Genomic DNA, 12,834 nt, shown 5'->3' with positions numbered 1-12,834 from the left:
TTATTTATTTATTGTTGTTGTTGTTGTTTTTCAAGACAGTGTTTCTCTGTAGCTTTGGAGCCTGTCCTAAAATTAACTCTAGAGTTACAACTCTGTGGCCTTGAATTCACAGAGATCCTCCTGCCTCTGCCTTCCCAAGTGCTAGGATTAAAGGTTTGTGCCACTACCATCCAGCAACTACAGCAACTCTTCTAAAGGAAAACATCTGATTGGGCTGGTTTACAGGTTCAGAGATTTAGTTTATTATTTTCATGGCCAGAAGCATGGCAGCAGGCAGGCAGACATAGTGCTAGAAAAATAGATGAGAGTTCTAACTCTGGGTTGTCAAGCAGCAGGAAGAGAGTGACCCTGGGCTTGGCTTGAGCTTCTGAAACTTCAAAGCTCACCCCCATGACATCCTTCAACAAGGCCACACCTTTTCCAGCTAGGGCACACACCCAATAATGCCCCTCCCTATGAGTGTATGGGTACCATTTTTATTTAAATCACCACATGGAGTTAAGTGAAAATTTGATTCATATAGCTATTAATGTATTAAGATGTAAGAACTTTATTATTTTAAAAAAATTAAATCATGTTATCTCATATTCAAGCCTTTTTCCTACCTGTAGCTGTAGCAACCATGCTTTCTTTAACTCTTTAGCTTTTTCTGTTAGAAAAATATTTTCTGAAACATTAGAAGGTGATATTAAGAACATTGATCTTTAGTTGTCTTTTCAAGCAAGATTTTTGACTGGTGTAGTTATTAAGAGAAATAGTATCTTTGATAAATTTAGTAAGAAATTATTTGTTCTTATAATTGTATAAGTTGTAAAATTGATCTTATCTTTAGTATTTTTTTTTTTTACTTTTTTGATAAAAATTACCTGTGAAACCTTTTAGACTTGGAATCTTCAGTCTTAGAAAGTTTTAAGTATCACATTTAACATAGTGTGGTGGAGTTAATCTATAATACAAGCTACTAAGAAGGCCCCAATAGGAGGCTCACAAGTTCAAGTACAGCCTGGGCAAATGAGTGACACAATATAGGTATCAAAATGAAAATAAATGCATGTATTTTTTAAAGGCTGTAGTTATAATTCATTGATAGCTTAAGCATCCTGACATGCTTAAGGCCCTGGACTCAATGCCCAGTAACACAAAAATAAAAATATTTTAGTACATGTAACTATTATTCTCCTAAAGAGTTAGACAGTCAGCACTTATCATTTATTACTTGAGGATGGCACGAGATAATAGAAGGGCCATGTATAGTTCTCTAAAACTTCTGACCTGTTCTTCATATAGGTAGAATAAGTGCCATTGTCAAGAAAATATCTTCGATGTTGACAGCTAAAGAGCGGTTGTATATGTAACAATTGTAACGGCCAAAGGGGTTTATCTGTCAGTGTCCTCACTGACAGTATCTGCTGCAGATTAGAGCATTTTGCCTCATTTATTCTTATACTTTGGGCTGTTTCCTCTGTTTTTTCAATGACTCCAAACAATGTCACTTAGTTATAATATGTTAAAAACTGTTATAACGAGAAACTTAGCATAACAAACTATAATTCTCTTCTGCCACAGTTACTTTAAGATTGTAACTGATATTTATTAGCTCATTCTTCTAGAATTTTAAAATTAAGTTTGTTCTCTATCATTTTCATATATGTATGTAATGCAGTTAGGTTAAAAAAACTCCTATATTGTTTTTTTCTAGGTTTTCTTACTGTCAGCTTACCCTTCTGTTATTCTAAGTTGCTTTCCTAGTAGATCTACCTACATCTTCTTTTCAATGTTACTGAACGCTTGTCAAGCTATACCTACTATGATGAAAGAATTAGAAAACTTCTGGCACAATTTTTGTAGTAGTAACTATTGCATTTTATAAAACTTAGGGTTCACATTCAGTTAGGACATTTGGCATGAGGTATTCAGAGTTCTAAGTGATAGTTGTAGCTTAATGTTTACTGAGATTCTTGTATCTTTTTAAAAGCATAGATTTCTCCTAGAATTAGTATTTCTAGTTCAAAAGAGATTAAATTTGTATGGATGTGTTTATTTTAAAGGCATGCTAAATAATTTACTGGGAAGGCTGAAAACACAGTCCAGGCAAGCTTCCAGAACCAACACTATGCACTGTATAAAAATTGCCTGAGTTTGATGCTCTTAAAAGAAAATAAAAATTGGCATTTCTAACTACATTTCAAAAGATCCTAGGAACCTCACAGGCTAAATAATAGTGAGTAATCATTTCATAAAAGACCCTACAGGGCATGTATTAAAACTGCATAAGAAATTTGAATATTTTTCTCATAGCAATGGATTTAAAAAATAGATGTAACATTATAGAATTTGTACTGTAGAAAGATGACTCAGAATGAATAGTAGAGAATAAATTGGAAAAAAAAGTATCTTAATAAGTGTTCTCTAGAGGAAACAGCCACTAGTGTGTCTGTATATATGTGTCTATCTGTCAATTAATCATCAGTCATTTTAAAGAATTGGCCATACATTTATGAGAGTCTTAAATTGAAAGTCTAGAGTAAGTTGGCTGGCTGGAAACTCGGGAAAGAGTTGAAGTTGTAGCCTTGTGTCTAAAGGCAGTCTGGAAGCAGACTTCTTAGGGTAGCTCAGTCTTTTTCCTAAAGAACTTCAAGGATTAAGAGGAGGTACATTCTATAATGGAGGACAGTTTACTATATTCAAGACTTTACTGATTTAAGTATAAAGCATACCTAAAAAATGCTTCCTTTGCAAGATGTGTGCTAGCATTTGAGAAAAAAATAAACAATTAAAGAAAGGATATCATGGCCTACTTAAGTTGATGCATTAAAATCAACCATTGCATAGGGAGTCCAGGTAGGATGGAATGTGAGATGATCTGTGATTATGAATTTCTAAAGAATATTTCCTCAGTCTTAAACATTACCAGATTTTCTGTAACTACCATTCTACTTTCACCATCAGTTGTTATGTTTTTATGTAACTAAGGATTTTTTTTTTTTTTTTGGTTTTTCGAGACAGGGTTTCTCTGTGGTTTTGGAGCCTGTCCTGGAACTAGCTCTTGTAGACCAGGCTGGCCTCGAACTCACAGAGATCTGCCTGCCTCTGCCTCCCAAGTGCTGGGATTAAAGGCATGCGCCACCACCGCCCGGCTCTGTAACTAAGGATTTAATATTTGAAAGGTAAATTATAGTCTTTTATTTTTGCTACGTTTTATACATTTTTTAAAATTAGGTAAACTGAAATGTCATCACTGAGAAGTATAAAGAAGATTGTGAAAACACAAATTAAACTGAATAATAAATTACTGCCTTAAGATCTTAAATCACTATCTTTTAATGGCATTTTGTGTTTATGTTTTTTAAATCAATTTATGTGAATCCTTTAGTAACTGCAAAATAGCAGCACAAAACTAAGTTTTAGATTTTATTTAAAAATAGATATCTATAAAATAACACTATCTGTCTAGATAGAAAATGGAGTCTAGTGAGGCAGACAAAGAAAAGCATTGTTTGCTACTAAATTTTATGAGGTAACATTGCCATAAAACACACCTCTTATAATTATCCACTCACAAATTGTCCCATCAAAACGACATACCCACACTTTTTACCTTGATCCTTGAGTAGCTATGTTCTGCTTTGTAACTGATCGTGTACTAAGTAGGGAGACTAAATTCCTTAACCCCCAACATCCCAAAACAATTTGTGATTTATTTGGTGACGACTGAGTCCATATAGTTTGTGCAGAGCACATCGTTTTCTTCAGTAGCCAGAGAAATTCCACTGTACTCAGAAGCAGAGATTTAGTTTATGTAGGGTGAAGACATTAACTAGTTACATGGTTACCTGTAGTCACATGGGCCCTCATTCTGCAATCGGAACTGATGATATTCCATATGTTAACAGGGCATGAAAGTATTATTTATTATAGAGTTGAGAGAATTGTTCAAGCACATCCAAAATGAGAAAAAGAAAGAAAATTGCCTGAAATTTTATTCCAGTTACAGTGTTGGATTAGGATCAGAGCTGCACTATTAGGGCAAGAGCTTGTGTAGTTCAAATCTCCTGCTGGTGGCAACGAGAAAAGAGCCTGGACTTTCTTATGAGTCTGTTTAGATGTGTTCACAAGGAAAGGAGGAGGATAAAACATAGCTTAAAATCTGTCGGCATCAGACATCAAAAAGTTGAAGTCAACATCATCTTGGTACTGGTTTATTTATACCTATAAAAAGGCATAAGTCTATTAATAAGTCTATCTATAAGTTGAAGGCAATTATTTAGACTACACAATTCTTTAAGGAAAGCTATGATTTCTGGAAAACTTTCAACTGCTAGTTTTGTCAAAATGAAGGCTGCCCTGATTATCTTTAATAGTCAGTCTGACACAGCCTAGAGTCATCTTAGAGGAAAATTTCATTTGAGGAATTGTCTATATGACATTGGCCTGTTGTTATGTCTGTGGGAGGTTGTCTTGATTATTGTTGTTGGAGGAGAGCCCAACCCACTAGGTAGTGCCATCCCTAGGCAGGTGGTCTTGAATTGTATAAATAAGTTAATTTAGGATAGCTCCATGGAGACACCAAGATGAGCCTTTGATGAAGGTGCAGCCTTAGTAGCAGTGGAGACTCCAGGTTATTGGAGATGTCAGGACCATGGAATGTTTGCCAAGAGCAATAGCAAGTGTGAAGTGAAGACAGCCTAGGCCTGAGACCAGTGTGTTGCTGCAGGTGGCAGAGCTGTAGACTTAGACATTTAAATTTGTTCCTTGTTTATAGCCAGAAATATAATTGATTTTTAAAGCTTTTAATATTTCATTCATTGTATGTGTGTGTGTGTGTGTGTGTGTGTGTGTGTTTATGTTGTGTGTCTGTTAGGGGGAAATGGGGGTTAGGACTTGCCAGAGTTGGTTAGATGATTCTCTTTTTCTACCATGTGGCTCCTGAGAATCAAACTCAGGTTGTCAGGTTTGGTGACAGGTATGTTGACATGCTGAGCCATCTGATAGCCTCTAACATATGATATTTCATTCTTCACGATCCAATTAATTTAGGAGCCATGTAGCAGTTTTGTGGTTTTCTTCCTAAGTTATGATACATTCTACATATAGATGCAATTTTAATTCTTCCTTTCCCATCTGCATGCCATTTAATTTTTTCCCTCTATTCCTCTTCCCACATGTAGTATGATATTAAATAGATAGAGACAATAACCGTGGATCTTTGCCCTTTCAGTACATGAAACTCAAGATGTTATCCTTTTACTGTTTGCAGTAATGAGGCTGATGTGCAGATTTTCCTTAGATGACCTTCTGTGAGGGAATTTGTTTTCCTAGTTTACTGGAGATTATGAATGAGCTCTCACATTTTATCAGTAGCCTTTTCTGTATCTATAAAAAATTGTTCTAAGTTAATTGAATGAACTACATTGATTTTTCAAGGTTAAACCGACTTTGAATTCCAAGGACAAATTCTATTCAATTACAGCATACAATTACTCTTATACATTTTATTTAGTTGGCTAAAATTTTTATTTTCATTTTCAAATTTGTGTTCAAAGGAGATTCTAGTCTGAAAATCTAATTATATATTTTTTATTTGTCACCAGAATGCCATTTTCATAAAATGTGTCTGAAACTAATTTTTCTTTACGCACTCTCTAGCATTCTGTAAAACTGGTACTTAAAGAAATGTTTCATAAAGGTGACAACTGATGTCATCTGGTCCTGGGGCTTCCTTTGGGAAAGAGTTCTAGTTAGAATTTAGTTTTATTAGTTGATATGTTATTTGTTTCCTATTTTTTGTGTAGTTTGTGTTTTTCCAAGACTTCTTCCATTTCATATACCTTGTAAGATTAATTGGTATAGTAATTTTCTTATTTATTTTTGATTTCTGATGACATATCTCCTTGTAGGTACTTACATAAGACATCTGTGTTCTTCTTGTTGATAAGTCTGGATGGATGTTACCAATTTTAGTTAATTTTTTCAAGTCAGTTTTTTATTTTTTTTGATTTTTGTTGTGACTTTACTTAATTGATTTCTCTGCTTCCCTTGTTACTGCTTTGTTTATGCTGCTCTTGGGATTAATTTACTTTAAAATTACTTTTTCTAGCTGGGCCGTATGGCGCATGCCTTTAATCCCAGCACAGGGGAGGCAGAGGCAGGCGGGTCTCTGTGAGTTCAAGGCCAGCCTGGTCTCCAGGACAGGCTCCAAAGCTACAGAGAAATCCTATCTTGAACCCCCCCCCCCCCAAATTTTTTTTTAAGCTTCTACTTAGGTAGGTGTGGAGGGTATGGGAAGATTTGGGGAAGGAGAAAAATTATCAGAATATATTATACGAGCACAAATTTCTTCTAAATGTTTTTCTATGTCTAAAGCTTAGGTAATTAATTTGAGATGCTTTTGTATTTTTTAACAAAGTTTATCATAAAGTCTAAATTTTCATCAAGTATGGCTAACCCTAACCCTAACTCTAACCCCATACTTCTGATGCATTATATTTTATCACTCTATTATAATTTTTTGTAATTATCATGTGAAGTGATTATCTTAAGCCTTGGTAATATTTATGTTCTGTAGTCTAGTTTATGTTATATCAATATTTTTCATTTCTATATTTTGATAGTGTTTCATGGCATATAAGTTTTGAAGTTTTAAACTTTTAATCTATTTAGTACATTTGTGTACACACACACACACACACACACACACACACACACACACACACACACCCTGTTTTGCTTTGTTCTGCGTTCGACAACAGTTCATATGTTCCAGTCTAGCTTATAACTAACCACAACCCTAGGCCGGCCTCAGAGTGCAACAATTCTCTTGTCTCAGCTTTTTAAGTGCTGAGATTAAAGTTATGAGACATTGTATTTGGTTTATTTCTAAATTTTAAAAGGAGTTACTGTAGGCATTGTATAGTTTGATGGTTTTAAAATGTGGTTAGAAGGGCTTTATATTAATATTGTTATCAATATAGCCAACATTCTTAAATATATTAAATTGATAGGACAGAGTCTCTCTATGTAGTCCTGGCTGTTCTGAAACTTATTATGTAGACCAGGCCAGCTTGAAACTCACAGAGACCCTCCTATCTCTGCCTCCTAAGTACTGAGATTAAAGGCATGCCCAGCTAACCTAAAACAGTTTTTATGATTTCATTTATTGCATTTAATCTTTCAATTGTTTGAACCTACTCTGGAGAAAGAACTGTTTAATCAAATAAATATTAAAAGAAATGATATGTGTCTGAATTCTCAATTCTTGTTTTACTTTAATGGGAAGGAAACTCCTTCCAATGCTTTACTATAATTCTTCTAACTGTTAGACTATTACTCATTTATACCACATAATTAAATTTGTGTAAAGTAAAATATTTCAGTTTCTTAAAAAATAAGAACAACGAAGAATCAAAACATTAGTTGCTGAATAAGTCAGATTCTCCTTCACCTTTTAATATTTGTGCTAATGCAAGTGTTAGAACTTACCTTGACTTTGATTGTGTTAGCCTTGGGAGGCCTGGTGTTGACTGCCACTGCCAGCACGAAAGTGGTGCGGCTGTCTTGCAGCTCCAGTTCCTGATCAATGAGGTAAGATGCTTTTTCACCATTTCAAACACATGCACACAGTATTTTTGATTATCTAAATCACATATATGCACAGATTCACACTCACAAATTATTACTGATTGAATATTCCTTATCTAAAACAATTGGGTTTACAAAGTCTATGGATCTTAGATTTTAAATTTTGGAATATTTGCATATGTATTGAGACACCTTGGAAAAGATACCCACATCTAAATATTAAATTCATTTATATTCTTTGTATACCCTATACACACAGTTTGAAGGTAATTTTGTATATATTTTCAATGCTCTTATATTATAATTTAATCACAGTAGATTAGATATGGAATTTTCCCTTTGTGGACCTTTTTAACTTTTGGAGCATCTAAGATTTTGTATATTTGGATATTCAACCTGTAGTTGATATAATTCTTTTTGATATTATGATTTTAGATGTTTAAAAATAGATATGTATACATCTTTACTAGTATTCACATTTTTCATATTTTTATATTAAATTTAAAATCTAATAGGAAATACTAAATTTAATATAAGACATTAAATTTAAAATCTAATTTTAATACTAAACATAGTAAGAGAAAAGCATTTTGTCTATCAGAAGATCCTTTTATTATGATTGTATATCATAATTTTAAAATTTATTTAATATTTTTCCAAATCATTAAGCTTTCTTTCTACTCACTTTCTTCCCCCAATTTAAATATTTTGCTTGTATCAAAATTGAAAGTATATTCTTACTTACCAGTAGGATTTTGTGTGTATAATCCGTGCATCTTTTATCTGTATATATTATGTTTTTAATGTGAGATATTTGGGACAATTAAGAAAGGAAGGATTGTGACTTAATAGTGATGTGTTTGTGTTAAGTTGACAAGGGGTTAATTGTGCTGGCTAGTTTTATGTTAACTTGGCACAAGATAGAGTTACCTAAAAGGAGGAAACCACAACTGAAAAAATACCTCCATAAGGTCCAACTGTAAGGAAATTTCTTAATTAGTGATTAGTGGTGGAAGGCCCGGCCATTATGGGTGGGGCTTTTCCTGGGCTGGCCCTCCTGGGTTCTGTAAGAAAGCTGGCTGAGTTAGGCAGTAAGCAGCATCTCTCCATGGCCTCAGCGGCCTTAGCTCCTGCTTCCAGAATCCTGGCCTATTTGAATCCCTGTCTTGGCTTCCTTTGAGGAGGAGCAGTGCTGTGGAAATAGAAGCCAAACACACTCTTTTTTTTTTTTTTTTTTTTGGTTTAGGAACTGTTTCAGAAAGACATTTAGAGTCTTGTTTCTCCTAATTTCTGGAAAAGAAGTGAAGTTGGAAATTTAAAAAAAAGGTTTAAAAATATATAGAATATAAATAAGAGAGTGTGTGACTGAGGTTGTAAACTGTGAAAGATTATCTTTAGCAAAGTTGTTTGGGAAATATATAAAGCATTTTAGGCATCTCAAGATCACCATGCATCTACCAGACAGCTATTAGAGAACATTTAGTACTTTAGGTGTTATTTCAGTGGGGAAGGTAGTACTAGTGTAAAAGTTCTGACAACTTCAGATGATCTTTAGATGTGTGTATAAAATTAAATGTGACAGTTATCTGCATTTATGCTTTCTGTTACTTTCAATGGTAGAACATATTCTATTGTGTTTGAGATAGGATTAATTTGTAATTGGTGTTATAAGGTAAAGGATTTTAGTATTATTTTTTAGTTATACCTAATTCAATGTGAAGAAATATTTTATTATAGGTATTTTTAAATATCACTGGTAAAGCTTTTTAGATTGTAAGCAGGTCAAATTATAAAATACATAATTTTAAGAAACAATGCACAATTTTTAGATAAAAGAGTTTCAGAGGATAATCTTATATGATCTGTATTTGATTGATAAAAATGGGTTGGGTATTGGCTTCTCTAGTATTGAAGTTATATATTTTTTATGCGCATAATAGAAACAAAAATTAAATTCTATATTTTTAAAGGAAATAAAAGAAAAACCCTTTAATAGTCACAGTGATGCTGCCCTCCTCCATGGTAAATATCATGACCAAAAGAAACTTGGAGAGGAATTGTCTGATTTCATCAAACAGGTAGTAGTCCATCACTGAGGGAAGTCAGAGCAGGAGCTCCCTCAGGGAAGTGACTAACTGAAGAGGTAACTGAAGTGGAGGAATGCTTCTGCCTGGCTTGCTCCCCCGCTGGCTCATGCTCAGTTAGCTTTCTTATAGAACCTGTGACCACCTGCCTGGGGGCAGGGGACACTGCTTATAGTTTTCTGGGCTCTCCCACATGTATTAGTAATCAATAAATATGCTGCAGGCATTCCACAGGTGGATCTGATGGAGGCATTTCCTCAGATGAGGGCCCTCCACTCAAGTGACTCTATTTGTGTCAAGTTGATAAGAAGACCCAACCAGTATGGATGGCTTATTGATTATTCCTCTCTAAAAGTAAAAGGGTATTTCTGAACAAGTCATCCTGGCCATCCTTGTGTAGTAAGCCACTTGCCTCTCCAACTCAACAACCTTAAACTTTCATACTGTAATTTCCTTCTTTTTTTTCTAGGCTACATAAGTACGTATCTATTCAAGCAATGATAAATCTATAAATTTGTTGTTTCTGCTGTCCTAGTAGGTAAGCTATGTATCTTGTCTGCTTTTCTCACAGGGCGCTTTGGTTAGTGCAAGTTCAGATGACACACTTCATTTGTGGAATCTGAGACAGAAAAGGCCAGCCATTCTTCATTCTCTTAAGTTTAACAGAGAACGGTAAGAACCTTTGTGAATAACTGTATGATGTGACAGAACTGTATCTCGAGCAAGTTTCATGCTAGTTTGACAGACTTCTTTTATAACTTTAAGCTATTGCCAGGTTTTTTTACATAGAAAATGAATAATTGGGATAGAGTCAACCACTTATGAAAATGTGAAATACCTAAACCTTTTGTTCTCTGAGCTATTGAACATCACCTCAGCAATCATATTTTCTTTTCCCCGGGCTATGGCAATGAAAACATAGACCTAAGATTTAAAAATCAGTAAAAGCAAATTTAGTTCACATATTTTTTATTATTTCAGATATCTCCAGCATTCCAGCCCTTACCCTCTTATCTAAATACTTTTTAGTAGTAATGTCATTCTAATTAAACACTGAATTTTAGCATTGCCAAAGATGATACTTTAATAAAAATTCAGTTCCCCTCCTTTTAGAATGATCATAGCCAGGGGTTTTATTTGAAAGGAAACAAGTTATTTTATTGGTAATAAATTGCGTCATATTTTAATATTTCCAGTGTTTGATTCAATTAGACGACCTAGACTAGCTATGCACATCCACTTAACTAAGAGTCATCAGTGATCAAGCAAACACTGAGATGTACATTAACTATTTAGAGTAGTCTATCTACTATGTGGGAAGCAACCAGACTTTTCTTTTTATAGTAAATGGAAAAGCACACCACAGAATAATTTGATGTTAAAGAGAGGAAGAGAAACCTTTGAGAAGTGAATTTAAACAGCTTGACACCATTCAAACCAAGGTAGAAACTGGAGGACAGCAGTTTTGACCCAGAGCTATTTGCAGATGATATGATAGTGTGCATAGTGATCCCAATAAACAAATCTTAACATAAAATTATTTTGTGTGTATTCACTGCTACCATATAGAGATACAATTAAGCTTTGAATGTTGATTTGGTAATTTACATTTTGCTAAACTCACCAAAGTGTTCCAGGTTCAGACAGATGCATGTACATAGGACCTACATGGTAGGGCAGAATATCTCCCATGTGTCCTGTGCCTGTGTTTGTTCAAATGTCCTGTTCTCACCGTCTGAGTTCCTCATCTTATCTAGAAATGGTCTTAATGGGACTTAGTAGTAGCTATGAACAGAGACATATATGTCTTCTGCTACTTCTCTCCACATCATTATTACCTTGCATTTTCAGTGTTTATTGTATATCTTCCAAAACCTTAACCTCATGTTTGCAGACCTGTGCTTAGAAGTATCTATGCTTTAAGCTGGGCGGTGGTGGTGCATGCCTTTAATCCCAGCACTAGGGAGGCAAAGGCGGGTGGATCTCTATGAGTTTGAGGCCAGCCTGGTCTAAAGAGCTAGTTCCAGGATAGATTCCAACGCTACAGAGAAACACTGTCTTGAAAAACAACAACAAAAAACCAAAAAAAGAAGTACCTATGCTTTCTTAAATTTTCTGCTCTCACTGTCCTGACTTTCTAAAATAATCATACCTTTTCATTTGACGTTTGTAAGTGATCTAGTGTAACAGTAGAACATATTCATAAACAGAGGAATGTGACAAGAAGCACCATTGTGTTTTGCCATGTTGTTCACATATAGTGCTGTGATATTTGTGATTTTAAGGTAATCACAGTGTTTATTTTTAAATAAGCACAAGGCGATGTGTCAGGTCTGTAATAGAGGAAGCAGACAACCCTGAAGGGAGGGCCTGTGGTGGCTGCTTTTATGTTTGTTTGACACAAGCTAGAATCATTTGGGAAGAATTCTCAGTTGAGAAAACGCCTTCATAAGATCAGGCTGTAGGTAGGCACAGAGTGCCTTTTTTTTTTTTTTAATTAGTAATTGATGTGGGAAGGCCCAGCTCATTGTGGGTGGTGCTACTTCTCATCTGGTGATCTTGGATTCTATAAGAAAGTAGACTGAGCAAGCCATAAGAGCAAGTCAGTAAGTAGCACTCCTCCATAGCCTCTGAATCAGTTCCTGCCACTAGGTTCATCTCTTGGGTTCTTGCCCCAACTTCCCTGGGTGATGAACTTAAAGCTATAACATAAAACAAATCCTTCCCTCCTCAAGTTTGTATTGGTCATGGTGTTATGTCACAGCAATAGCAACTGCAACTAAGAGAAGGCCCCTAACTAAGTTAGAGCCCCTAACTAAGACATAGCCCCTAGCTAAGACACGACCCCTAGATAAGACAGAGTCTCTAACTAAGACATGGCCCCTAACTAAGACAAGGCCCCTACCTAAGACAGGGCCCCTAACTAAGACATGGCCCCTAGCTAAGACAGGGCCTCTAACTAAGACATGGCCCCTAACTAAGACAGGGCCCCTAACTAAGACATGTCCCCTAACTAAGACAGGCCCCTAACTAAGACATGGCCCCTAACTAAGACATGGCCCCTAACTAAGACATGGCCCCTAACTAAGATAGGCCCCTAACTAAGACAGGGCCCCTAACTAAGACAAGACCCCTAACTAAGATAGGCCCCTAACTAAGACAGGGCCCCTAA

General features: G+C 35.2%; 1 protein-coding gene across 9 annotated transcripts in view; it reads left to right on the top strand.

Moving 5' to 3' along the window:
- Stxbp5l (syntaxin binding protein 5 like) overlaps positions 1-12,834 on the top strand; it is a 250,576-nt gene that overhangs the window by 47,775 nt on the left and 189,967 nt on the right. For all 9 annotated transcript variants that reach the window (XM_026785910.1, XM_026785901.1, XM_026785891.1 and 6 more), the window contains exons 4-5: positions 7,500-7,581; positions 10,234-10,334. In XM_026785910.1, coding sequence (XP_026641711.1) covers positions 7,500-7,581; positions 10,234-10,334 — 183 coding nt within the window. The remainder of the gene's footprint in view (positions 1-7,499; positions 7,582-10,233; positions 10,335-12,834) is intronic.

The sequence above is a fragment of the Microtus ochrogaster genome, chromosome 2, assembly GCF_000317375.1.
Source record: "Microtus ochrogaster isolate Prairie Vole_2 chromosome 2, MicOch1.0, whole genome shotgun sequence".
Taxonomy (NCBI): domain Eukaryota; kingdom Metazoa; phylum Chordata; class Mammalia; order Rodentia; family Cricetidae; genus Microtus; species Microtus ochrogaster.
This window is presented reverse-complemented; position numbering and strand designations above follow the sequence as displayed.